We start from the raw sequence: 27,494 nt of genomic DNA on the forward strand, positions 1-27,494 counted from the left end.
CCACAGGGTTCCTGGCAATGTCAGAAGCAGCTGAGCGAACCCAGGGTGGGGACTGCTTCCACCTGGGCAGCTCTGTGGTTTTGTTGTAGACAATAAGGTCTCATTGGAAAAGGCATCACTGCTAAAGTCATCCTGTAAAAATGGTGCTGAAACAACTGGTTCATCATTTGAGGGAGAAATAAGGATTTTACCCTCTGTTCAGCCATGTATTTCTTGCCTTAGTGGAGGAAGAGGGTTCTAGCTCCTTTGGTCCTGCTTCAGAGAGCCTAATAAGGGGCCTCAGTTGGGTGTCCCCAAAGGTCAGCAACTCTGACCCTACCCTCTGTGGCTAAAAGGGGACCCCAGCTGAGCGGGGCCACAGGGTTTGGCCCTTGGTTTCCGCCTGTGGCTGAAGGTATTGGGGTTTGGTCTGCGCCTCTTTTTGGTATCTCAGTTGTAATCCCAGGAAGAGCTCCTGTAATTGGTATTTTCCTTTTCAGAGAGGGGTGATGCCCAACTGCAGTGGGGCAGAGTTGAAGTGGGGTCTTTATCACACTGCGTGTCTGTGCGTGTGTGTGTGCGTGCGCATGCGTGTGTGTGTTGGGAAGCAGTGGGGACTTGATCCCAGAACCGTTGCCAGGGTGTCCTGGCCCTGGCCTGAGTAGAGAATGAGAGAGGCTTTGGGGGACAGGAAGGGGCAAAGCAGTATCTTCTGGTTCTCCCACCCCCTGGCATCAGGAGGAGCTATGGCTGGAGCCACACGGCCTCCTGCCACCTTTGTCATTCTCTGTCTTGCCAGGGCTACCAAGGAGTCATCTGGTGTCCCTCTCCCCTTCCACAGCAGAGGACCAGGGGGACCCCCCAGGAGCCCTCTCAAAGTGGCTTCTTCCCTCTGACTGGCCTCCATTCCAGGGAGCTATATTTTTTCGTTAACGCCAATTCCTGGTCCCCTTTGGGATATTAGGGGCAGTTGGGGGAGCCCTGGTCCCCTCCTTGGGCCTGCTTTTCCAGGAAGCTGACCTTCCCCCTGCCCTCGTGGTTCGTCATCAGAGTGTGTGCCTGAAGGAGCAAGTTGGTAGGTGCGACCAGGAGGCCTCAGGCCACCTTAGCAGACCTCTGCAGAGGGCACGGCTAGGATGGCACTCGGGCTGTGTCTTAGTCCATCTTCTTCGGGGGATCAGGGATGCTCTCGGAGAGCGGGGTGAAGCCCAGCAGGATCGTGTGTCTCTCGTAGGCCTTGGTCTGCTTAAACACCGTGTCAGTCCCGTGGAGGTGGTCCAGCACCCCCAGCACCCCATAGCACTGGTTGAACCTGGAGGAGAGAGGAGGGTGCTGGAGGCGGGCGAGCTCACATTCATTTCACCTGTGCCAGCCTCGCACACATTTCTGAGCCCTCCTATCCCACACCCATCCCCACCATGCTGCCCACCTGCTTCAGAGTAACCCAGGCGGTGGTGCACATATTCCTGGGGCCATTCCAGACTGAAAAGCTATGCTCTTCCTTTGAAAAGCTCTCTGTGATTTCGATGCACACAAGTCAGAACCTGCGGCAAAGCCAGCTTGTTCAGGTAGGTTCTGGGACCACCTCCATCAGAATCCCCTGGAACACTTAACTAAATGCAGATGCCAAGGCCTGCTCCCCCAGATGCTTTGATTCAGTGTATTTGGAGTGGAACCCAAGAGGGTGCATTTGAGGGAAAGCATCTCAGGTGATTCTGGTGCAGGAGTTTCCTAGACCACGCCGACGAGCCTGGAGGCTTTCAGAGGGCGCACAACTTCTATCGAATTGCCTGCAGGAATTCTATGCATGTATGCATCTTTCTGGTAGTGCCCATGGCTTACACTAGATCCTCAAAGGGTCTAGGACCTAAATGCAGGTTAAAGACCCATAGTGGCAGGAAGATCCAATATCAGACAGAGAATGGCAAGGTGATCTGGGTCCCAGGATGGTCACCTTTGTCCCCACCTGCAGACCTCTCCCTCCACTAGACCCACATTTAAACTGAGTCACCAGTGTCTGCTGTCAGGAGCTCTAGGAGTAAAGGTGGGGGGGTTACTGCCCAGAGACCCACAGTGGGGAGGGGTGCCTTACTTGAAATGGTGGTAGTCATGGAATTCAGGTGAAGGCAAGAAGGGTAGGTGGTAGCCACAGTGGGAGATGATGGTGATGATGAGGACCAAAGAAAACCAGATGGTGATGGAGGACAAGTGGGAACCCATGACTATTGGACCCACCATCGCCGGCAGCATGTTGGAGACCTGCAAGGAGAGGGCTGTTTGAAGAGGGGCCCAAGGGGATGGAGGGGACGCAGGTGGGTGTCCGGGAAGACTTCTTGACACAGATCTGGGGAAGCTGAATGAGTTTCTGGACTAGATTTGCTGGACTCCTTCAGACATGAAACTTAGGACAAGTTATTAACTGTTTGAACCTCAACTTCCTCATTAGCAAAATGAGGATTTAAACAGTTGTTGGGAGGATTAAATGAGATAACTTACGTTGGGCATCTAGCATCGCCCGGCATATGCCAACAACAAATGGTAGCTGTTGAATGGGCAGAAGAAAGAGCCAGTGTGATCCCGTTCTGTGCAGGAGACTAGCTTAGGGAAGGGGGTTGGTGCCCGCTGCCCTTTCCTCTGGGGGAGCCGAGCTCTACTCACCACATGCTCAATAGGATGTGCATAGAGAGAGATCACACCAATGGGAGCTGTCCACTCGTGGTGTTTCTTGTGGATTTTCTTGTAGAGTTTTGGGTGGTGAAGGAGGCTGGGAAGAGAGTTAACAGTTGATAAATCAGCCAACCTCCCTCTCCCCCTCCCCCACCAGAACACGAGAAACCAAAGGTAGGAACTGGGGTTACTTCCATGGAGCAAAGTTTCACATCCAGTGAAAACACACTGGATTGGTGCTCCGACAGCCCTGCCTTGTGAGTTCTTCTGGTGACGTTGCCTCTCTCTACCTCAGTTGTATGAGCTGTAAAATGGGGATGATGGCCAGAAAGGATTCAATTAAGGGAATGAATGGGAAACTACCCCGCCACACACATGAATGGAGATTCCGGACACTCGTAGGTGGTCTCACACTGTCAGCTGTGGAGCGAAGAGTCGTCTTCGTGTTTACTAGTTAGCGGGAGGCTCTTGATGCCAGGTGCTGTTGGTCGCACCCCTACAACTCCGAGGAGGCCAGGTTTCACCCTCACTGGTGGGTGAACCTGGGAGAGTGAGGAGCTGGCTGGGCTCAGGAAGGAAAGCTCTCACCGGTGTGCGTAGTAGAACAGCACTTCCTCAATCAGCGTGAAGACTGCCAGCTCCAGGAGGAACCAGTGGAAGGTGGGTAGCTCTCGGCGGCAGGGGTCTCCCCCCAACTTGAGGATGGGATAGAGCCAGACCATCATGGGGAAAGAGATCACCAACTGGTTGAAGAGAACCGTGTGGATAGCCTGGCGTAGTTTCATGGGGTCCACCTGCCCGGGGGGAAGAAGGAAGAAAGGAGGTAGACGAGAGTGTGGGAAGCAGGTCTTTCCCTTCTAGGAACCAGGCTCCTCTGCGACCAGCTCTCGGGAGGCCCTCGCTCGGGGCTGGATGCTAGGAGTGATGTCTGGCTGTAGCCAGCAACCCCTGAGTGCTGCGCAGCCCAGGGGTGGAACCACCTGGTAATGCCCTGCCTTTGGAAACTCCCCTCCCCGGGCCTTAGTCTCTGCCTGAAGCTGCCTGCTCCTTCCTGCTTCTGCAGCTTCCACCACTGTCCTCCCCATTTCTCTGGCCGGGCCCAACCCCACGTACTCCCGACAGGCATCTTGGGGAGCCTCCAGGGTGCTTGGAGAAGGCGCCCAGCCTCATTCCTTCTTCAGCCTTTTGGTTCCTGCTCGTCCAGAGAGACCTGACCAGGATCAGGTGCAGAGATCAGGGTCGCCTGCCTCCTCATGTGGTCCAGCCTCACTGGATGGGAGCCGGGGAGCTGCTCTCTGGCCTCTTGTCCCACTTGCTGTGAGCAGGTCTTGCTGGTTTTCAGGGTGGGGCTGTCAGGATGAGGGGCTGCCTGCGCATTCTCCCCAGATTGCTGTGGAGAGCTGGCCCCACGTGCTCACATCCCTTTGAGCCTCAAGACTACAGCCAGCGTTTCCTTGGGAGCCAGTAACCCCTGACCCTTCCATTTGTCAGAGCCCTGGAGCTCCTGGGAGTAGCCCCATGACCACAGGTCACTTGCTGGTCCTCATGAACTGGTTTGGCATTCTCAAAGGGGATGCCCGCCTGAGAAATGTCTGCAAGCTGGAGGGTTTCTGCTCCAAGGTGAGGCCGGGTTCAGCGTGGTCCTCATACTTTAGGCCTGCCTGTTCCTCTGGCTTTTCCATGTCCTGCGTGTATTGATGGACCAGAATTCACTCTCTAAACCTTCAGTTCCATCCCACGGTGAAGCCAGGTCTGGGCAGCCTTGGTTTGAGAGCACCACAGAGGAAGCCATACACCTCTTCTGGCAACCTTGACCAGGAGGTGGGTGTGACATATGATCATTCATTCAGCTGATATTTATTGAGCACCCTCTATGTTTCAGGCAGTGTTCTATGTGCTGGGAAGGAAGCAGTGAACAAAACAAAGATTCCTGCCGTCACTGAGTTTATACTCATCGTTTTAAATAGAATGGTCAGGGTAGGCTCCATTGAGATGGTGAGATTTGAACAAAGATGAGGGAAAGAGGTTATCTGGGGGAAGTGTCTTCTGGCAAAGGGAAGAGCTGGTGAAAAGGCTCTACGACAGGCCACACTCCTGGCGTACGTGGCTGGAGAAGAGTGAGGTGTGAGGTGTGAGGTGTGAGGTGGGGAGAAGTGGGAGGGGAGGTCAAAGAAGTAGGGAGGAGCCAGTGCATATAGGGCCCCGTAGGCCACTTTGAGGACCTTGGCTTTTATTCCAAGAGAAGCGAGGGTCATCCCGAGGTTGTGAGCGGAGAAGTGACAGGATCTTACAGGGCTACTCTGGCTGCTGTGTTGGGAATAGACAGTAGGAGACCAAGAATACAAACAGGAAGACTAGAAGTGCTAAAATACGCATATGAGAGGATGGTGGCTCAGACCAGGGAGGTGGCGATGGAGGTGGTGAGAAATGGTTGGATCCTGGATCCATTTTGGAAATTGAGCCAGTAGGGTTTCCTGATAGATTGGATGTGGTGTACGAGGGAAAGAGAGTTGTCCAGGGTGACTCCAAGGCCTTTGGACTGAGAGGCGCCCCAGCTGAGACTGGGGAGGCTGTGGATATCAAAGGCTTTGGGGGCTGGGAGATCAGGAATTCTCTTTGGGTCATGTTGGATTGGAGATGTCAAGGAGGCATTTGGATATTTAATCCTGGATCAGGAGAGAGTTCTGGGCTCGAGAGGTAAGTTGGTGAACTGTTGGCATTGAGGTGGTTGCTTAAAGTCATGACGCTGAGGGGATGAGGACAGAGAAGACGACCGAGGCTGTGCCCTGGGTGTCAACATAAAGAGGCTGGGGAGGTTAGGTTGAGGAGGAACCAGAAAGGAGACTGTGAAGGGGTGAGTGGTGAGGTGTGAGGACAGAGTGGGGCCTTGGGAGCTGGTATAAGAAGCTACAACAGGATGGGGGATGAGCAACTTGTGGAAACAGTCCTGGTAGGTCTAATGAGACAAGCCTGCGACAGGAGCACTGGTGACCTTGCCCAGGACAATTGTGGTGGAGCGGTGGAGGTGAAGGCCTGATGCAAGGAGGTTTCTAGAGGAGGTGAGATGATTGTTTTGTGATTATTTTAGGAAGTGCAGGCTGAAGGATTTAGAGTTTCATGATGTCTGAACTTAGTTTCAAATGATGAAGCAAAAAATTATAGATGCATAGATATTTATATTTTTATATACAGAAAAAGCACATGTTGTAAAATGTTTAAGACTGGAGAATCTAGGTGGTATATAAATGAGTGATCAGGGTACTACTACCTTTTCAACTTCTGTATATGTGTTTTCAGTTTTTCATAATTATGAAATTTTGGGAAAAGACAGTGGACAGAGAGAAATCAGAAACTGTATAGACAACTCTTTAAAGAGCTTTGCCGCAAAGGGGGGCAAAAATATGAGTGGGAGTGAGTATGGGAGATGGACGCAAGGTTTTTGGTTTTGGTTTGGTTTTAAGCTGGGAAAAATTACAGCAGGTTTGTAATAAGCCAGAGAGTAAAATCCAGAAGAGGAAGAAAAAAAAGGACAAAAGAAAGAGAAGGAAGAATTGCTGGAGCAACTTGCTGGAGTAAACAAGAGGTGGTGGGTGTAGCGTGCAGACAGTGGAGGAACGGGCCGGAGTGGGAGCAGAGAGAGGCCACGGGCCGCAGCAGGTGGGCAGGCAGAGCGTGTGCGCAAGTGCTGCCCCCCGGCTGCGGTGGGGCACGGCTGTGGGAGCTGTCTTCTGCTCGAAGGCAAGGCCACCCTCTGGAGGAGGTGACGGGAGGAGGTGTTGAGGATCTGAGGAGGGAGGAGAGGCGTGAACTAGCCATCCAATCCGGGAGAGTGGGAGGGTAATGAGCGCGGGGCGGCAGGGCTGGGTGGTGATGTCTTGTGAACGCCGTTGCATTCAGGTCCCACTCGATGACCTGTTTCTGATGTCTTAGGTCAGGGGTCAGACCTTCTTGGAATGGGCCAAAGACTAAATGGCATCTGGGGCTTTCTTCTTCCTTGTGTGACTACCTGAGGGTGCACACAGTGTAGGAGCAGATGAGACGAGCCCTGGCTCTCTTTCCAAGAACAGTCTAACCTTGAACTAGTCAGCGCACCTTTCTGAACCTCAGCTTCTGCCAAATGCCACGAGAACTTCCCTGTGTGGCCCTCCATTCATTGTAGACTGTGAAGTTGATTGCGCTAGGTGATTCTCTTGAGAGCTGATGTGGCCTAGTGGTTCAGGGCACAAGCCCCAGTGTCACAAAACTTGAGTGTGAATCATGGTTCTAAGCCATGTCACATTTCAAAGCCTCTGCTTTCTCTTCTGAATGATGAAGATGTTTACAGTACTTGGCCTTGAAGACGTACGCATTTAGTCAGTGGTGCCTGGTAAGGAGACCTCCGTGGTCTGACAGGTGAAACATTCTCAAGGAACAAGCCCTGCTTTTAACCCTTTGGCTCTGGTCCCTGCCTGCTGTCCTTCACATGGAGGAGGCCCCTGCCGTCTCAAGTGAGGGGACCTGTGAGCCAGGCCAGTAGCTCTGGTTCAGGAAGGGACCGTTCTGAAAGCCTGGATCAAGGGCACTATTTCTCAGCCACTCTGCTTTCTAGAGTGCTGGCCTGGGTAGAATTCCCTGAGAGCTGAGGTGACTCACCCAGGCACCTGAACAGATAATTAAAAATGATTGTCTGGGCTTCCCTGGTGGCGCAGTGGTTAAGAATCCCCCTGCCAATGCAGGGAACACAGGTTCGAGCCCTGGTCCGGGAAGATCCCACATGCCACGGAGCAACTAAGCCCGTGCGCCACAACTACTGAGCCTGCGCTCTAGAACCCGCAAGCCACAACTACTGAGCCCACGTGCCACAACTACTGAAGCCCGTGCGTCTGGAGCCCGTGCTCCACAACCAGAGAAGCCACTGCAATGAGAAGCCCGTGCACCGCAATGCAGAGTAGCCCCCGCTCACCACAACTAGAGAAAGCCCGCGCACAGCAACGAAGACCCAACGCAGCCAAAAATAAAAACAAATAAATAAGTAAATTTATAAAAAAAAAAAAAAGAAAATGATTGTCTTGTCTGGGAAAGAAGCCAGGATGTGGTTTTGGTGGAGCTGGGGTAAAAAAATCTGGGTTTAAGAATCAACTTCTTCCTTGTTGTGTAAGAAAAGGCTTCTGAGGTTGTCAGAGCGCTGAGCAGGCAAGCCGGGCTCGGGGAGCAGTGAACAGTGGGGCTCACTTCCCCGGCCTGTGTACATCCAAGATGTGTGCTTGGCTTTTTCTCTCCTTCTGGGCCAGGAGTTCCTTGTCAGCAAGGTCCAGGCCTTGTTTACCATGGATGACCTACGTACTATTGGTGGTACTGAATAATCGGGAAGGAGGACCTGCTTAAAAAACAACCACCACCAACACATTCACAATTAATATGATAGTGGGGTTATCCGTTGTTTCAGCAGCTGTGTCCCTCCCTCACAAGGACAGCTGTTATCTGTGTTTTCAGCATCTAATTATTGCTGTCCCTTCTCCCATGAGTAGGTGGAGACCTACCTGACTATCTGGGACTCGGTCCAGTGCTGGGCTGAGACAATCATTTCTGTTCCTAAAATGCTGACCACAGTGGCGTAGGCCAGCACAGGCAGGTAGAGAGCCAGGCCTGGGAGTCAGAAGATTAGTCTTGACTGACATTAGTCTTGGCTGGCTGGCTCTGAGATTCGGGGCATATTATTTCCTCTCTCTAACCTTCTAACCTGGGGGAGCCTTGTACAGAATCACTTGGCTCCCACTGGCCACGGTCTCTCCTGGGCCAGCCAGCAGAATTTGGAGAATGTGGCTTTAGCCCCTGCTTTCTGTGCCTTGACCAGGAGAAGCTGCAGCAACACTTACAGGGTCATTCTTGCCGACCTGAATTCGGTAGCGGGAGATGAAGTTAGGCTTTCCAGTTGTGTCAACCACCAGTAGGAGTCCACTCAAGGTCCAGAAGAACAGAATGGGCACCTGGGTGGCACCTAAGGTTGGGAAGAAGAAGGAAACCATCAGGACAACTTCAGGAGCTGGCAGCGCACGTATTCCCTGAACACATGCTCGGTGGTAACTGAGGCTGCGTTGTAGGCAGACCCTTGCCAGGGCCTTAGTGTCTTGGTGCTCAGGGCTGGGGGCCTGCCTTCAGTCTTGCGGTGACAAACCAGCTGTGGGGACTGGGATGGGTCACTTAAGGAGTGTCTCTATTTCTTTCCTTGGCTGTAGAATGGGGACAACAACCTTCTAGGTGGTTGGAGAAAAAAACAACACAAAATTATGTTAAGATGTATGATACACTCCAAACAGAAATGAATTTCGGTTGACATTTGGGCGCCTGTGCCCACTGAGCCCTTTAAGAATAGCCAAGGAAGGGAGAAGCAAAGGGAGAAGCAGAGGAAGAGTTTGGTACGGTACAACTCACCACGGGCACTTGGGTTCCCCAATCCCCATGACCCTATGATGACATGCGCAGGGGTACTTCAGGCGTCCAGTGAGCATTTTCCAAAGTGGAAAACCTACCTCTCAAGGGGCTCCTTGGTTAAAACAGTCTTCACACCCTACCTTCTTGGAGAGTCAGGGTCCAGACAAGTGTGGTCACAGCTCTGAGAATTCCTGTTTGACTTTGTTAAACTCAACCTTTCTCAGGCTTTTCTTTACCCAGCACTCTGTCTTCTCAGAACATCTCAGAACAGACTGGCCATTCATCCCTGTCTGCCCAGGACAATTTCAATATGTATCCATCATTCCAGCATCATTATTAATAACCCCTCCTTTATTCTCACAAATGTCCCATTTCGATGATAAGTCGTATGGTCTCCCCACCCATTAACCTCCGATAGAACTGATGTTCTGCAGGGTATTTTAGAAAATACCGATCAACACAAATTTAGATAGGGCTTTTTGCTCCACATCCCACTTTTCCATGAAGTCATCCCAAGTATTTCTGTTCTCCTCCTGTGAACAAATAAGCACTTTGTCCACCCCAGCTGGCAGTTATTCAAGTGACGTTGCAGTGTTACCTAACTCTTGTACTATTAACTTTATTTTTCCTTGATTTGCCGCCTCCTCTAATTTCAATATTCCAAGGAGCAAGGGTGTTTTACTTAATTCTCTGTCTCTGTATTCTTCCTCCAGTACCCTTCTTGCTCCATCAATCACTGTGCCATGTGCCAGTTGATACCTGAAAAATACTTGGCTAGCACTGTGAGGAAATGTGATTGGCTCAAACATCCTTAGGGCACTTTGGCAGTATCTGAAGTGAGGAAAAGATCAGAGTGACAGACTAAGACAGAGACAGAGAGACAAAGACAGAAAGAGGGGAAGAAAGAAAAGACATACACACACTCATGCACATAAATGTCCATCTCAGCAATTGAGAAAAAAGCACAAGAACATTTAAGTAGCCTAAATGTCCCGGATCTTAGTTCCCTGACCAAGGATTGAATCCAGGCCACGGCAGTGAAAGCACCGAGTCCTATCCACTGGAATTCCCAGGGAATGGACTAAATTGATTAGAATATTTCCACACAATGGAATAGACAGGACAGCTTACAATATTGAGCAAATCTATATCAGTTGATATGGACAGATGTCCATAATCAATTCAATGAAACAAAAGTTAAAAAAATAGTAGATGTCGGGACTTCTCTGGTGGCGCAGTGGTTAAGAATCCGCCTGCCAATGCAGGGGACACGGGTTCGAGCCCTGGTCTGGGAAGATCCCACATGCTGCGGAGCAGCCAAGCCCGTGAGCCACAACTACTGAGCCTGCGCTCTAGAGCCTGTGAGCCACAACTACTGTGCCCGCGTGCCACAACGACTGAAGCCCGAGCACCTAGAGCCCGTGCTCTGCAACAAGAGAAGCCACTGCAATGAGAAGCCCGCGCACCGCAAAGAGTAGCCTCCGCTCTCCGCAACTAGAGAAAGCCCGCGTGCAGCAACGAAGATCAAAAAAAAGCAGCCAAAAATAAAATAAATAATTTTTTTAAAATGGTAGATGTCTTTTAAGTTTAACCAAATATGCAGTATACTAACAGTGGTTATTTCATGGATATGAGAGGTAGGTGATTTTCACCTTCTTTATGCTTATTTGAATTGTGTGATTTTTATTTTTAACAGTGAGCATGTATTTACTTTTATCCTCAGAAATAAGAAACTTTATTTTGAGAAAAAAAAAATGTTAGGTTGGTGGTTGCCTAGCGGGCCACCCTTCGAGGTGCCTGCCTACGTGTCAATCCAAGGGCTCCTTGAGGAATACTGACTGAAAATCACAAGAGGTGATCTTGAACTTTTTTCCAGTTCTAACATTTCAAATGGCAAATATTTTTTCTCTCTGGTATTTGCTTATCACTGAGGTGATAGGTGGTTTTCCCATCATCGTAACGGAAACATATAAAATGTTTCCCACCACTCTCCCCATGTATATTTGCAATCTGCATTGTTCTTTTCAATGAGTGCTTAAGATTCCATTAACCTGTCATGTTTAATATTCAGCCCATTTTCAGAGTTCTCTTCCTAGAAGAAAACAATCATCAGAAACATTTTATTTCTATGTTTGCTTTGTGACAGCTGACACTTCTTTAATCTCCCATTCTAGACTGTTACAAAGTTTTTTTGGTTGAGGTTTGTTTGTTTTGTAATTATTAATTTTCTTCCAGTCAAACGGTGACATAGTTTTTTAATAGGGTAGACATTTTACCCTAATACATTATCTTAAATATCTCTATATCCTACAAATGAGTTTGGCACAGAATAACTTAATAAATATTATGTGAGTGAATGAATGTATGACAGAGGACAGTCACTATTGTAGATAATGCTGGCATAAATATCTATGTTAAAATAGGTTTTTTCTTCTACTATGTTTTGAGCTTGCTTTCAGGCTTTGGCACTGTCAGTAAATACATTTTGAGTGAACACTTGCTGTCAAGGCCCAAGAGGTAGCTAGATTGCACCAGGTCCAAGGACACAGCCTCACATGAGACAGAACAGCCCTTTGCCCTTGTGGACCTGACATCTAGAAGTAGGATTACTGTTCTCACGAGCATTCATTTTCACACAAACTATTTCTTTTTTTATTTTTCTATTTGGGGGGATGGAGGAGGTGTCTCAGCTTCTTTTCTTAGATATCCTTAAACATCCATTCCAGATTAACCCCCAAATTTAGCACTCTGGGGTTACCACTGCCTTAAACTTTAAGTCCTCATTCCTTAGAGTAATAAACTGAGAAGTCCCAGAGAAGAGAACAAAAGAAAAAGAATTAAGCTATAACCATGTACCCAAACCCTAAGTGCTGGTGGTCTGGGAATCTCACCTAGAATGTAGAGGAGCCACTCCTTCCCTTCGAATGTAGACAGCAGCCTCTCCCACTGGGCTTGCCAGAAGTAGCCAGAAGCACCCCAAAATCTCTGAAGATGCCTTGAAAGAAAACTCATTCATGTTTGTGGGTGAAGACTGGTGGGTGGACAGCTCCTAAATCCATGCTCTGCCCACAGACCGCCACCGCACGGCCCCCAGCTCCCGAATTAGAGCTGGCCGAGAAGACTCACCATGTGACTGAGTTCCAGAGGGCCACAAGCAAGAGAAGGCCAGAGCCCAGGATGAAAGCCGTCCTCCTCATGGAGCCCCAGATGTGTCCCTCCTAGGGGAGGACAAGAAAGCGTCAGGTCCCAACAAGCCTCCTGCCTTCACACGCAGCTCACTGCTGAAGCCCGGCAGGAGTGAGGTGCCATGAGGATCTCAATCGTGCCACCATGGCACATCTGCTGACCTTTTCCCAACTTCCGTGGAAGGCTCTCCCTTATCAAGAGCTCTCAGGCTGTGTGCAGAGGTGAGTATGAAAGTTAGAGCTTAAGGTTGGGGGAGGGAAGAGAGCAAACCTGATCCAGAGAATCCAGCACGCAATTTCGTCACCCAGAGAAGGACAGATGAACCTTCCAAGAGCCGTGGGATTTCATGACCAGTCTTCTTGTTTAACAGAGATGCAGATTATTTGTACATTGGAATCACCTGGGAGCTTTCAAAAAATCCCAGTATCTGGGTTACTCCCCAGCCCGATTACATAAGAGTCTCTGCGGGGGCAGGGGAGGTGGGGCTGGGCCTCCCTGTCTTTTAAAGGTCCCCAGCTAATTCCAATGGACAGGCAAAGCTGGGATGGCCATCACAGAAGGATCTGCAGAATCCTTGATGAGGCCACAGGGACTTCAACTGTGTTCCTGAGCCAGGCCTATTTTCCCATGCCCATCACCCTTTTGCCCTTGAAGAAGAGAGTAAATAAACATATTTTCTGACTTGTAATATGTCCTCTGCCTTCCAGAGATATTAGTCTGGGCTGCCAGCTGAACGGGACAATGATGGCTTCTAGGGGCAAAGAACAGACCGCTGGCCATCACTGGGCGGTCCTTACATGTTCTCCTCCAAAAGCCTAAAACAGTGGTCATTGCGAGCTCGATGGTCAACCAGCAGGTCCCAGACTTGCAGAAGGAAAACCCTGGCTGCCAGGTGTGTCACCGATTTCTATAGTACCTTGGGCAGGCATGACAAATGTCCATTACAGCCTATGTTTCTATGCCCAGATGCAGTCTGCTCATATTCTTTCATGGGAGAGGACTGGAGGTGGTGGTCCCTATAGGTGTGTGCAGTTAGTGAACCAGGTCACATACACTATTGTAGGGGAAGCTGATCTAACAGGGGGCCATGTTTTAATCCAGCCTTTGGAGATCTAAAGGAGCAGACCGTTTTGACTGACTCATTCAGAGCAACCTGAATCTGCACTGACTCTTTTCTTCTCTGATTACCCCATCCCACTTTTGATCAGAAGACCAAAAAGAAGTTAGTAAGTCATTTTCCATGGCTAGTGAAATGTTTTTAAAGGTCTAGTACTCCTCGGGTCCTGAGGTTTGAAAAATGACCTTCTCTCTCTCTGAGCTCTGAAAATGACCTTCTGTTTCTTTCTCTCTCTCTCTCTCTCTGTCTCCCCCCATTAAGGGCTGGATTGCCAAGACCACAGAAACTTGTTCTTTTACACAGGCTGTTCAAAGGTCACCCCCAAATTTGCTGGACAGTTTATCTTGGGCTTTTGCAATTATTCCTTTTTTAGGATTCAAAGGACCCTTTTCATGAGCTTTCCAGATTCACTAGGAATTTTTCAATTGAGTTTAATCAAATCAAGTCAAGTCAAATTTAAAACCTCAATTTCACATATAAGATTAGATGTGTTTTCAGGGATCGTGGTGTTTTCTCTCTCTAGCAGCCTGAGGGCCAGGTAAATAGACAGGACAAAGGTCTCTGTGAAGGGCAGGAGCATGCAGCACAGAAGTTATCTGGGGTCAACAGCTGGTCCCCACCCCCAGTTCCCAGCCCCCAGCGGGCCTCTCTTGTCCCCAGAGCAGCTGTAGAAAGGAGTGGTTCCAAAGGCCTGAGCCTGGGGCATTCTAAGGGCCAAGAGACCTTGGTGGGACAGCTACGGGGCTCTTCAGCTACCTTCATGCGGGCAAAGGGGCTGGAGTTATAATCAGGCAGCTGGAGTCAAGTGATTCTGCTCAGCTACTGAAGCGAGCACTTCACTAATGTGTCAGCTATCCCGAAACCTTGGGGGGTGTTGTCAGTTATGCTGCAGGCGCAGATGTGGAAAGGGTCACTGGCTGCATTCTCACCAGTTTGGTGGGTGAGGTGCTCGCATGCACCTGCTTTTGCTTCTCATTGTGTGGCACACTTCCAGCTTCTCCCTTCATCTGGAATAAAAAAGCACAGGTGAGCCTGGATGTCATTTTCACATGCAACCAAGGCAGTAAGGAATAGAGGGAGTCGAGGTGAATGGCCAGCAGTGGTTTTTAATGCTGGCAACTCATTAAAATCACCTGGGAGTTACAAAAAAAAAAAAAAAAACCCCTGGCAGACAAACTGATTCTAAAATTTACATGGAGAAACAAATAAGCAAGAATAGCCAGGAATACAGCAGAAGAGTAGAGGAGGGACGGGCACAAGGGATACTAGGTCTAGCAACTCTTAAAACACATTATAAGGCTTTTTAAAAAACTAAATTGTGTTCTTCTTATTTCTTCAAGGTATTAAAGAGTTGTTCCTGTGAGATAAAAGAATATCAATGGACTCTTAACCAGGACTTAAACAGTAGGTCTAACTTGAGTTGGTTCAATTTTGTATTCTTTGTTATTACTTGTCAGTTTAAAAACAACAACCAAGGCTTTTCTGAAACCAGTCAACAATTCTATGGCCAAGTAAATGGATAGGAATGCCGTGCATGAAGCTCCTTCTAAAATGCAGTCAAACAAGAACTGGCTAGAAGGAGAATAATTAGGAATGCGTTTGAGATCTCCATTTGAAAGTATGACAGGATAAATCTTTCTGGAAGTCTTAATAAAACCAATATTTAATAAGTGGAGAAATTAAGGTTTGATCATTTTTATTTTCTAATGTGATGTTGCAGAATTTTCCTGGTTATATAAAGATAATGATCAAATGAAAAATAAAAGTTATTTTAAGGAATCCAAATAGTAGTTATTAGACAACTGAATAAAAATTCTGACGTCAAAATGTGGTGAACACAGATTAAAAACCAATTGCATCTCTACTTAGCAAAATGAAACAAAAAGGATAAAAAATGGCATTGTCCATAATATATGCTGAATGAGATATTTTTGGCCATGTAAACATATATTTTTTAACATCTTTATTGGAGTATAATTGCTTTACAGTGTTGCATTAGTTTCTGCTGTATAACAAAGTGAATCAGCTATATGCATACGTATATCCCCATATCCCCTCCCTCTTGTGTCTCCCTCCCACCCTCCCTATCCCACCCCTCTAGGTGGTCACAAAACACCGAGCTGATCTCCCTGTGCTATGCGGCTGCTTCCCACTAGCTATCTATTTTACATTTGGTAGTGTATGTATGTCCATGCCACTCTCTCACTTTGTCCCAGCTTACCCTTCCCCCTCCCCGTGTCCTCAAGTCCATTTTCTACTTCTGTGTCTTTATTCCTGTCCTGACCTTAGGTTCATCAGAATTATTATTATTTTTTTTAGATTCCATATATATGTGTTAGCATACGGTATTTGTTTTTCTCTTTCTGACTTACTTCACTCTGTATGACCGACTCTAGGTCCATCCACCTCACAACAAATAACTGAATTTCGTTCCTTTTTATGGCCATGTAAACATATTAAGTGTGCTTTTCCCTGCTTTTATTTTTATGCATCACAAGTCAATGCATACAGAGATAAACTTTTTTGACTTAAAAAATAAAAACCTTTATTCTAAAGATTATACAGTACTTTGGTCCTAGAGTTTTGATCTAAGTTTTGAGGATGATAAGTTTTGAGGATGATATTCCTTTTACTACAAGCTAGTTCTATACTGTCAAAAACATCTACAAAAGTATATCCGCCACACTTACACACATACTGTACACAACTATAAAATCTGGCAAGGTAGAAACTTTCTGGAATCTTCCAGTGTATTTTCAAGGTACAGCAAGCCAAAAGAAAGCATTGTAGACAAGTATGCATGCTGACTCAGGCAGTGTTTCCAATGTAACTCCAGTGTAACACATTCATATACATATACACCCAGGGAATATTTCAGAAGCATCAGTTCTTTACACCTTACACTTGATCACGGATGTGGGTACGTCTCTGACAGTTCACCCTGTTCTTGTGCCAGCACCACCTGACTGACCCTGCGGTGGCTCCATAGTGAGGTTAAGGCCAGTGCCATCTGCTGTTTCTTTTTGTTGTTGTTGCTGTTGGTGTGTTTCTTGAAGAGACATAGCCTCTTGGCTTTGTGGTGTTGTTAGGGTTGAAATGCTATTCATTGTGTCTTCCATTTGTTGCATTTGAACATCCAGTGTTTCAAACCGGTGTTCAAATTGTCCTTCAAGGCAGAAGTCTTTGTCCGTGTTCATACTCCTCAGTGTAGTATCCAAAGATCGGACTACACCGGCCAGACTTGCCTTTGCTTACCGCTACTGCACTTTGGTCTCCAGCTGCCACAGCATTGACCCTAGGCTTTATTCTCACAAAATTAAGTGCTAGGTTTTTCTGATGGTTTGTGTCTTTGGCGTGTGTTCTTGTGGCTTCTCTGTGCCAATCTGAATGACCTTTTAGAGCTTGGCCTTTTTCAGTCTCTTCTTTATCACATTTCTTGGCATTTCTATTAAGTGTTTTGCAACAAACTTTGTGTTTCTTCATATTTGAAATAAGGCCATGACCTCTCTGTGAAGGTGACAGCCTGGGACGGTGGCTGGGTTTGGTGGGAAGGTGCTTGGGGATTGCACTTACCCTGAGTTGCTGCCCAGCTTGACTTGGTTGACTGTCCCCCTACTTGTCTTACCATAAAGTTTTTTTTTAAATAAATTTATTTATTTATTTATTTTATTTTTGGCTGCATTGGGTCTTCGTTGCTGCACGCTGGCTTTCTCTAGTTGAGGCGAGCGGGGGCTACTCTTTGTTGCGGTGCGTGGGCTTCTCATTGCGTGGGCTTCTCATTGCGGTGGCTTCTCTTGTTGCGGAGCACGGGCTCTAGGTGCGGAGCACGGGCTCTAGGTGCACGGGCTTCGGTAGTTGTGGCACGCGGGCTCAGTATTTGTGGCTCACGGGCTCTAGAGCGCAGGCTCAGTAGCTGTGGCACATTCCTTTTTATTGACAAATAACATTCTGTCATATGGATACATCATATTTTGTTTATCCATGCCTCTGTTGATGGACATTTGGGTTGTTGCCACTTTGTGGCTGTTATGAATAACGCTATGAACAATTTTGCATAAGTTTTTGTGTAGACATGTTTTTATTTCTCCTGGATATATGCCTAGGAGTGGAATTGCTGGGTCGTATAGTAACTATATTTAACTTTTTGAGGAATATTAAGTGGTTACACCATTTTACATTCCCAACAGTAGTAATGTATGAGGGTTCCAACTTCTCTACATCCTCACCAACACTTATTATTGTTGCTATCGAATAGTGTCATAACCTGGCTGAAGAGGAGCATTACAGATCATCGTCCTGCCATGTGACAAGGGTGAAGGAACCTAGAGAAAGGAGGCCAGGTGAGTTTATAGATGGCAGAGCCAGGATCAGGCCCAGCTTCCAATATCTCTAAGGATGTTTTATTCTTTTGTGGATGATTATGCTTGGTTTTATTATTCTAGATGCATTTTTACCAGCTTTGACCTTAGGAGATACAGCTTCCCCTTGACCCGCATTTCTTACAGAATACTTAGGCTGGAGAAGGGAAGAGAGGAATGGTGACGTATAAAGTGCCTCCAGGGGTTTGAGAAGTTAGGAGAGCAGAGGGAGGTGATAAGCTGCTCACCAGCTCCACTGTGAATCACATCACAGCGGAAGGGAGGCAGTCAGCTCAGAGGAAAAGCCTGTCAGGAAGAAATACCGGGAGGTTTGATTCCCAGGCAGGGAGACAGCATCTGGTTTAAGAAAAGGCACCTGAATGTTTGGTGCAGTGTCAGCCCAGTCTCTACCGGGAGGCAGGGGAATGGATTTCAGCCACCCTATAGCCCCCCCGCCGAGCCCCACCCCACCAGGCCTGCTTCTTTGTCACCTCCGCTCCCTCCTCCAGCACCCTCTGTTGTCTGGCCGGCAGCAGGAGAACCTGCTGTAGCTTGGAGGTGTGGAGCTCCACCTTGTGCTGAGTTCTCAAAAAAAAAGAAAAAAGAACACACAACAGAAGAGAAGGAATAAAGTGGAGCTGCAGGCATTCACTCCCTGTTCTGACCCAGGAGGGCAGTCAGGATTCCTTTGCTTACCTGAGTGTTAGGGGTGCTCTATAGTCATAGTCTGTACCGCCTGAGGCTTCCGGAGGAGAACTGCACGAGCGTTTCAGGATGACAAGTCTCAGCCCCAAACTATGGTAAACGGCCCTGCCCCACGTCGGGGACAACAGATGTTACTCAGTAACCTGAATTTATAAGGATTCCCAAGAATTATCCTTTTTAAAAAAATTTTTAAATTGTACATTGGAGTATAGTTGATTTACAGTGTTGTGTTAGTTTCAGGTGTACAGCAAAGTGAATCAGTTATACATATACATACATCCACTCTTTTTTTAGATCTTTTCCCATATAGGCCATTACAGAGTATTGAGTAGAGTTTGCTGTGGTATACAGTAGGTCCTTAAGAATTCTCCTTTAAATAGTGATTTTCTCTACCTTCATCGTGCTGAGCAATTCCTATTGGCCCGATTCCCAAGTTTGGCCCACATCCTCAAGATGGATATGGGCCCATTCATGAAGTTACCTTTCACACAGTGGTAGAATTCTGGGATGAAGCAGGGTCATTTTCAATCTGGCAGTTTGCCTTCTGCCTGGAGTCCCAGAAAGCACAGAGCTTTAAGTACCTAGTTGTGCTAGGTACTTTGGGGGCTAAGCCTGTAAAGTGTCTTAATGACAAGGAACCAAATATTAAAGGAAACACCTCAAGTTGAGAACGACTTGGAGATCTTAATGTCTGCAAACCATGTGCAGAAAGGTAGAACCTTCACATCACCATGGATTTCCCTCCTCAGTGCTTGTTAGGAAGTGTGAAAGGCTCTGTGGACCCTGTCGAGATATCCATCCTGTTTGGGATGGAAGCTGAGGGGATTTTTGGTTTGTTTCTTTGTTTGCCTGTTTGTTTCTTTAGCTACCAGGACTCTTTTTGCCATGCCATGCCACAGGAACTTCACTTACAAGTCAAAGTCTCATCTAGCTTTTCCCTGATGTCTTATCATCACCGTTATCTTTGCCAAGAGCTTGCAAAGCTAAAAAGACGCGGTCTTTGACCTTTTGAAGCTCATCTATTCCTTCCAGGAACATTTACGAAGAACTTACTATGTACAAGGATTCCTGGAGGTGCAAACTCTCAGTCTAGGTACATGAACCCATCATTTCAAAAATCCATATGAAAAGTGCTAGCCTAAGTTCTGGTCCAGAGCTAAGAAAACACTGAGTAGGGCAGGAGATCTGGCATGCCCAAGAAATCTTTAAAGGAGCACAGTGCCCAGGCTTTCTCGTGGTCTCCAACCTTACAACCAAGCCTTTTCCTCCTAAATTGCATTTTAGCTTATCCAAGGAATGCTGGGTTTTAGTTATATCATACTTTTTTTTTTTTAAATCAAGATAGATGTAAGAATCTGCCACATGAATATCAAAACTGCCATCAAATATATTCCTTACCCCATTATTTAGTTCCCCAAATGAAGTAGTGCACTTTTTATGAGAATACAGCTGATAAATTCTTATAAAGAAATTAGTGTACAGGAGTTTTCCTCTTTGGGAGCAAACTTGTGGTTGCTAAGGGGGAGGAGGATGGGGGAGGGATGGATTGGGAGTTTGGGGTTAACAGATGCAAACTAATATATATAGAGAGAATGGATAAACAACAAGGTCCTACTGTATAGCACAGGGAACTATATTCAATATTCTATGATAAACCATAATGGAAAAGAATATAAAAGAAAGAATGTATATATATGTATAATTGAATCACTTTGCTGTACAGCAGAAATTAACACAACATTGTAAATCAACTATACTTCAATAAAAAAAATTAATTTTTTTTTTTTTTTAAAAGAAGTTCTCCTCTTTGGAAGAAGTGGTATGCTTACTTGTGGAATGCAAAAAGGCAATCCATTTTGGTCCCTCTCACCCCTTTTTGCTTTGGCTGCCTGTAAGTTCAGAGTTAAATTTAATGCTCAATTACACTTCTTGGGATTTTTTTTCCTTTTATATAATCCAGTATATAAAAAATGATGTGTGTCCAAGGATGTTCATTGTGACATTGTTTTTAATGACTAAAAATTGGAAACACCTTGAATTCCATCAATAAAGGGTTGGTTAAGTAATTATAGTACATCTAGTATGAAATATTCTGTAGCCATTAAAGGAATAAGGCAGCCCTATGTGTACTTTCCAGAACTCTTAGGTGAAAAAGTGATGTGTGGAACATGTGTGTGTGTGTGTGTGTGTGTGTGCTGTTTATGTATACATAGAATAATACATAAAATATTAAACTATTGCTGGAAGAATATATAAGAAATTGGTTACAGTGGTGGCTTCTGGTGAGGTGAACTCGGTGGCTGGGGGACAAGGCAGAAGGAAGGCTATCTTTTTACCATGTGCCTTATTTTTTGCCTTTTGAATTTTGTACCATGAGTATATTTTACCTATTCAGAAAATTACAGAAATATTAAAACATTTTAAATGAATTCAGTGCTCATTCATAGGAAATATTTTATTGAAGATTCACCGAGTAATTCATTTTTACTTTACTCTTCATCATATTAATTGCAGTTCCTTAAGGGCTTTGAGAAATCTTTGTCTCCCCTGTAATTTTATGCTGATTTTTCCATGTTCATTTTTCATATTCATAGCATTCATTAGATTATTAAAGGTAACTATGACAAGGACCAGTGCCCTGTTTATTCTTCTTTTTTTTTTTTTTTTGGTAATGATTTTACATGGTCCAAAAGCAAAGCAATAGCAGTAAAGCACCTGATTCTTTTCTCTACAGATCACTGGCCCCCCCCGCCACATCAAAACAGTATAAAAGGTATTTATTGAGTGCCTGATGGGTTCTAATCAGTTTTTATTTTTCTGCAACTGTTCTACTGCATATATCCTTTTATTGGAAGCTATCTCAAACCCTTCTGAGATGGAGGCTGGATGTAAAGTATTAACTAGGTATTAAAATAAACACCTAAGTGAGACTAGGATGGCTGTCAGTACAGTAAGACTCTGGGAGGTGGCGGCTCTGTTGACTCCACAGGCAGGGTGCTGATGCCTCAGAGAAACTGTTTTGCTGAGACTGAGTGATTAGGGGCTGATACATAAGCTTGACCCTGGAACATCAGCCTTCTGGTCAAAGGGAAAGTGACTCTTTATCTTTTGGTGGTAGGAAGGCCCTTTGGCTGCAGGAGTCATAGCATTTATCTGTTGACATCTGACTTCATTAGAAGCAATGAAACATTTCCTGATATGCCATTTTTCTTCGGCTAAGCCAACAGGCCCATATGCTATTTCCTGAGATGTTTGTCTAGGTAGCTGACTCCTCTAAGCTACACAACCGTATCATTCTTCTGAATATTTTATGACAAAGCAGCTTGTTTTCTGTGCCTCTCTACATCTGTAGACTTGTTTTCAGTTTTAACTGAACAGAGTCAGTCAGAAAGGTTCCAGGGGGACCTCAAACATGGTGGGCCGATGTGTCTTCACCCAAAGAATTTCCTTGACATTGTTTGCCAGTGGTATTGTTCAAGTTAGAAATTTTGGCAAACAAAATCAACAACAACAATTATTAAATATTTACTATGTTAAGGTACTATAATCATTACATTTTTATGGTACCTCCTCTCTTTTTCTCTACCTTTTGAAGTCTCCCATCTAAGAGCTAGAAGTTGTCTTAAGCTCATCTATTCTGATGCCCCCATGTTCCATTTGAGGAAATGAAGGCATAGAAATCTTCATTATTCAGCTTCAAATTACACAGTTATTTAGTGGCAGAACTTGAATTCAGTGCTCATTATACCGATTAAGTCTGCGAAAGGTATAGAATGTGCTGATGTCGCTGAATGCAGGGTGGGCATTTGGATTGTAAAACAACACAAAGGAATGAGATCAGCCTCTATTAGCCACAAATAATGGATTAGATATTGTGTGTGTGTGCTTTTTTTTTTTTTTTAATACAAAAGGTAAAATAGAGCATGGTTTTTCTAAGATAATAATCATTCTTTCAAGAAATATTTATTGTGTGCCAGATACAATGCTAGTTACGGAGGATACAAACATGAATAAGACATGCTTCTTGGTCCTATTTAATAATGTAATACTATATAACTTGGATTTTCCAAGTGAGAAAGTATGTAGGAGGAGGATATGAAATAACATTTATGATGAGAATGCATTCAGAGACAGAAAGAAATTAAATGCACTAAAAGTAAATATTCTAATACTTAATAACAATGAATTGATTCTCCCTTAAAGGGATTTCGATAGATATTATAAGATTATCCAAATTAGATACTTTTTAGTGTGGTTGTTTTGAAAGCAGATGATTCTGACTGTTTTGAAAGCAATGATTTATTGCAGAATCCCCAATCTAGGTTAGTGGCACAGTGAGGCTATAGTACATGTTCACAACCTAAAAAAATCTGAAGACAGGGCAGGGGAATGGGATGAGGGTGGGAGAAGTAGACAGTTTAATTTTTATTTTTATTTGTCTGCAGCCTGATTCTTTCAGATTCTAGCTTCCTGGATATTCTGCACGGTTGAGGAAGGTTCCCATTTTATAGGTACAAGATATATTATCTTTATGTGAATGTGCATGGTTTCTTTGTAAATATCTCATGAAATTATCAGGAAAAAAAAAAAAAAAAAAAGACCTGATGGACCATCTGGTCCACCCCTTCCATTTTTATAGCTAAAGAGATAGGCTTAGATAGCAGAACTGACTTGTTCCAAAATCCACACAGTTTCTGGCAAAATCCAGGCTTCCTAACACTTTGCCTGGTGCCACATGTGTTTTCAGAATAGCATAAATTCTATTTCATACGGGAGAGGGCTACTCTCCTGAGGACTGAAACTCCCATTACTTCAGCCTCTGTTCTCAGGCTGTTTGTATTCTTGGGAAAAGCTGAACAGTCTGCCTCTCGCTTAAAGCCTCTGATGAAGAGGGTTTCGAGGAGCTGCTATGACCAAGGTCTGTACGTACGTGAGACTTTTACAGAGGGGAAAGATATTCATTCAAGAAGGTAAAATGCATGAAAGAAAAGGTTGAATTTTGAGACAAAAATTGCTCCCTTTGGACAGTTTTAGCAATGCTCCCTTCACTGCTTTTGCCTTGGGTACTTATACCCTTTATGATTTACTGCCCCACTTGACTGCATGCCCGTGAGGCTGAAAGCCTGCCTATTTTGTTTACTATGAGATCCACAGTACCAAACACAAACCTGGCATGTAGCAGATACTCAGGAAATATTTGTTGAATAAACGAAAGAAGGGGAAAAGAATTAAGAGCCCTACAAGTCTCTGTCTTGTCTTGCTTGCCTTATGCCCCAAAAGACCCGTATAGCATCCTGAAAACCAGTGGCCCATTGTTCACACCCACCTACACACACTGTATTCCTCTCCCTCGGTAACCTCTGTGGGAATCCTTCCTGAGCTACTACCAGGACATCAGCAAGTCTGAAAGTGGAGCATCTGTTGATAAATCCCGGTATGTCGATCAAAGCAGCTCTGACATGGTTGTCCACCATCTAGCCCCCACATCGACCTGGGGCCTTTGCAATTTTAAGACTGTTGTAATTGGCCCCATCCCTTCCAGGTGACCCTGGCAGGTTAGAGAGGAGAAGCAATTCAACCACAGTTGCTTCCTGGCAGTCTTTTTCCAGTAGGGTTTTCGAGTTCTGATTTGGGATTTTCTCTTTCATGTGGTTTTGAAGCCAAAGCCAGTCCGTTTGACAGAATTACCTGTCAATTGCTAGAAAAACAAGACTACGGAGGAGGTAGATTGTACAAACATGGGCAGAGGACGCAGACATTAGTGAGACAGGAAGGGACTCTGTGTACTAAGAAAACATCCCTGGACATTGTTCAGAGGCAGATCTCACCTGCCCTGTAAGTGGAGAGGACAGAGAGGTGGCAGAGGTGAGAAGGGTATGCTTTGCCTTTCTTTAAGTGAACTTGGACGCGTCCTGACCTTGGCGACCAGCTTCCCTGCCCTGCAGCTCCCGCTCACCTCGCAGTGGGCTGTCTCCCAGCTCCTCCAAGGTCCTGGCACAGCTCAAGCCCGCTTTCTCCTCCTTCAGCCCCGACGTTAGCAGCTGCTGTCGCCGTGCTGCCGCCTCACCCTGTTATTACTCGGTAGGCTGGGAGGCTGGCCAAGGTGATCATGTTACAGAGCAGCTGACTGGCTCCGGCTGGGCACGTGACGGGAGAAAGAATTTGGGTCTGTTTTGACGAGAGACAAAAGCACCCTTCTTGCCAAAGGACATCTCCTGAAAGCTGAGAGGAAATGCGCAGCTCAAGCCAGAGCTAGAAAAATCACATTTGGCTGACCTCTGGGCTTGTTTTTCTTCTTTTTAAAAACTTCCTGCATCTTCCTCAACTTAAGAAAATGTCGCTGTCCCCTAGGAGGCAGTTTCGATAAGAGGCATGGGTGTCAGATCATGTTGAAGGCAGAAGATGGTCAGTTCGAGTGGATGAAAAGGTGACATGGACCACAGGGCCTCATTGTCTCATTTTTGATTGCTTCTTTTGCTGCTGAGGGCAGCCAAGGGAGGAGAGATGTATCAACTACTACTGTTCAGTCTAGATGCAGGAAAGGAACCCCTGGAGAGGTGAAGTTTACACTTTGAAACAGGTGAAATTAGAATACAGGATGACCCATGATGTAAAAAGGTGAGACCTTTGAAAAAGAAGTGAGCTTTTATTTTTAAATTTCTAAAACTTATTTTTGAATAGGCAATATGTATGTCTAATATAAAAAACAAAAGGGTCAAAAGAGTGTACAGTAAAAAGCAAGTCTTTTTTTACTCCTTCCCAGTCCTCTACTTCTCCCAAGAGGCAACCCCTGGGACGAGTGTTTTGTATATCCATCCAGAGCTTGTCTCTGTAAATAGAAACATATATATCTCCCCATCTTTAGAAACAGCTTACCATATATGCTGTTATGCTCCTTGCTTTTTCCGCTTAGCACGCACATATGGAGATTGTTCCATATAGTACCTTTAAGAGCTACAATGTTCTTTTTAAGGCTGAGTGCTGTCCCGTTGTCTAGATGTGTCATACTTTATTTGGCCAATAAAGGACCATATCTTAGTCATCTTTCCCTGACTAACTCCTTGCACAGCACAAAGCTCAGTTAACATTCAATGTTTGTTACAAATTTTATTTTGTACAACTTGTTCCTGTTTTTCATCGTCTCTCCTTTTAGAGGTACCAATATATTTTTCAATATTCCAGATATTTGTATACTGTATATATTCCTGGCCATCCAAGTCTGCCTTGTGCACTGATCAAACCTTTGCTACCTCACTTCCAAGGCCCACCTTAATCTAGCTCCTCTCATATAACATTATTCCTCACTACTTCCTATTTTCCTATGCTCTAAGCATCACTGTCCTGTGCAAATATTTATTGATTGCTATGCACAGAAAAGTGTTTTCTATTTTCTGTCATGCCTACCTCCAAGTAATTGCTTACACTAATCCTCCCACCCAGAATTTCCTTCCTGGTCTTGACCACTACTCTGCCTCTGGTTCTTTTTTTTTTATATATATAAATTTATTTATTTTATTTTCGGCTCTGTTGGGTCTTCATTGCTGCACGCGGGCTTTCTCTAGTTGCGGCGAGCGGGGGCTACTCTTCGCTGTGGTGCACAGGCTTCTCATCGCGGTGGCTTCTCTTGTTGCGGAGCACGGGCCCTAGGCGTGCGGGCTTCAGTAGTTGTGGCACGTGGGCTCAGTAGTTGTGGCTCGTAGGCTCTAGAACCCAGGCTCAGTAGTTGTGGCGCACGGACTTAATTGCTCTGTGGCATGTGGGATCTTCCCGGATCAGGGCTCAAACCCATGTACCCTGCATTGGCAGGTGGATTCTTAACCACTGCACCACCAGGGAAATCACTTGTTCTTTTCTTTCTGAACTTTCTTAGCTTATGTGTTCAACACTCCCTAGAGTAGCAGGTAATTTTTTCTGTAATCAGGTCAAATAGGAGCTTTATGTATCTTCATGGCTCTAATAACTCTCACACATAGTAGGTTCTCAGTAGAGCTTGCACAAACGAGAATATCTCTCTGGTCCTCTGGGTTTTCTCTCCATTCTAATTTTGAGGACTTGTTTAGCTTTCCTGTTATTTCAAGGTTGTGTAAGATGGCCCCTCCCTTAGCTGATCTCCTTTAAAGGGAGGAGAGGCCCTGAGATCCTGGAAGAAGGTAGATCTGGGTTCAAACTGAGCACTGCCACTGATCATCTTTGTGACCTCGGCCTCTCAGTTTCCTCATCTGTAAAATGAGCCAGTTGGATTAGAGGATCTCTGAGGCCCATTCTATTTCTAATGGAGTTGAGACTTATAACTGTGTTTACCAATTTTTCTGGAATATATCCCTTATCCCACAAACAAACACATCTGCTTAGAAACTTCAGAGATATTCTGAAGCCTTTGGGTCCCATTGCTCCTAGAAAATTACAGAATGTTACAGAAGTTCAAAACAAGATCCTCAACACTGGTCACATTAAATAAAAAATAAAAAAAAATCACAGGGGTTTTTTGAGATCTGGCTGTAACACCAGAGATAGGTTTGTTACATTCACGAACAGGGAGAGGAAGGAAGAGCTAGAGAAGGGAGCTTCAGAAGTGACTAGAGAGCCCCAAAGTAAAAGTTTTACTCTTATCTATATTGATGTGCTTTCCTGCTCTCTTTCCATTGGCTTGTATTTCTGTTTGCCTCGCTCTGTACAGACAGAGATCAACTTTCTTCTTTATAAAGTACTGAATATTCAGTTAGCAGCCTTGATGAGTTTCACAGTAACAAAAATCAAAAGAAGTAGTGGCAAGTAACTCTTAATCAGACTCACCTAGTAAAATTACCTAAGTTATCATCAAATATTTCCATAGGCAACATATTTATCATGCCTGGGGGAAGCTAGCTTTCTTTTCTTATCAAATTTACTGTAATTCAAATAAAAAAAATTAAGATGTCTCTGCCTTTACTCCATTCTCTGACCCTGAGAGTCAAGGTAATCTTTATTTATTTATTTATTTAATTTTTGGCTGCATTGGGTCTTTGTTGCTGCGCGCGGGCTTTCTCTAGTTGCGGCGAGCGGGGGCTACTCTTTGTTGTGGCGCGCAGGCT

At 45.5% G+C, this 27,494-nt stretch overlaps 1 protein-coding gene across 1 annotated transcript; it reads right to left on the bottom strand.

Moving 5' to 3' along the window:
* Positions 1 to 1,052: 1,052 nt before the first annotated feature.
* Positions 1,053 to 24,494, bottom strand: FAXDC2 (fatty acid hydroxylase domain containing 2). Its single transcript, XM_061189909.1, has 9 exons — positions 24,380 to 24,494; positions 14,290 to 14,367; positions 12,184 to 12,275; positions 11,949 to 12,052; positions 8,502 to 8,623; positions 3,235 to 3,440; positions 2,638 to 2,743; positions 2,072 to 2,238; positions 1,053 to 1,291 (listed from the first exon to the last, which is right to left on the bottom strand). Exons 2-9 carry the CDS (start codon positions 14,365 to 14,367, stop codon positions 1,135 to 1,137), a joined length of 1,032 nt encoding a protein of 343 aa, XP_061045892.1. The 5' UTR covers positions 24,380 to 24,494; the 3' UTR covers positions 1,053 to 1,134.
* Positions 24,495 to 27,494: the final 3,000 nt, after the last annotated feature.

The sequence above is a fragment of the Eubalaena glacialis genome, chromosome 4 (genome assembly GCF_028564815.1).
Source record: "Eubalaena glacialis isolate mEubGla1 chromosome 4, mEubGla1.1.hap2.+ XY, whole genome shotgun sequence".
Taxonomy (NCBI): domain Eukaryota; kingdom Metazoa; phylum Chordata; class Mammalia; order Artiodactyla; family Balaenidae; genus Eubalaena; species Eubalaena glacialis.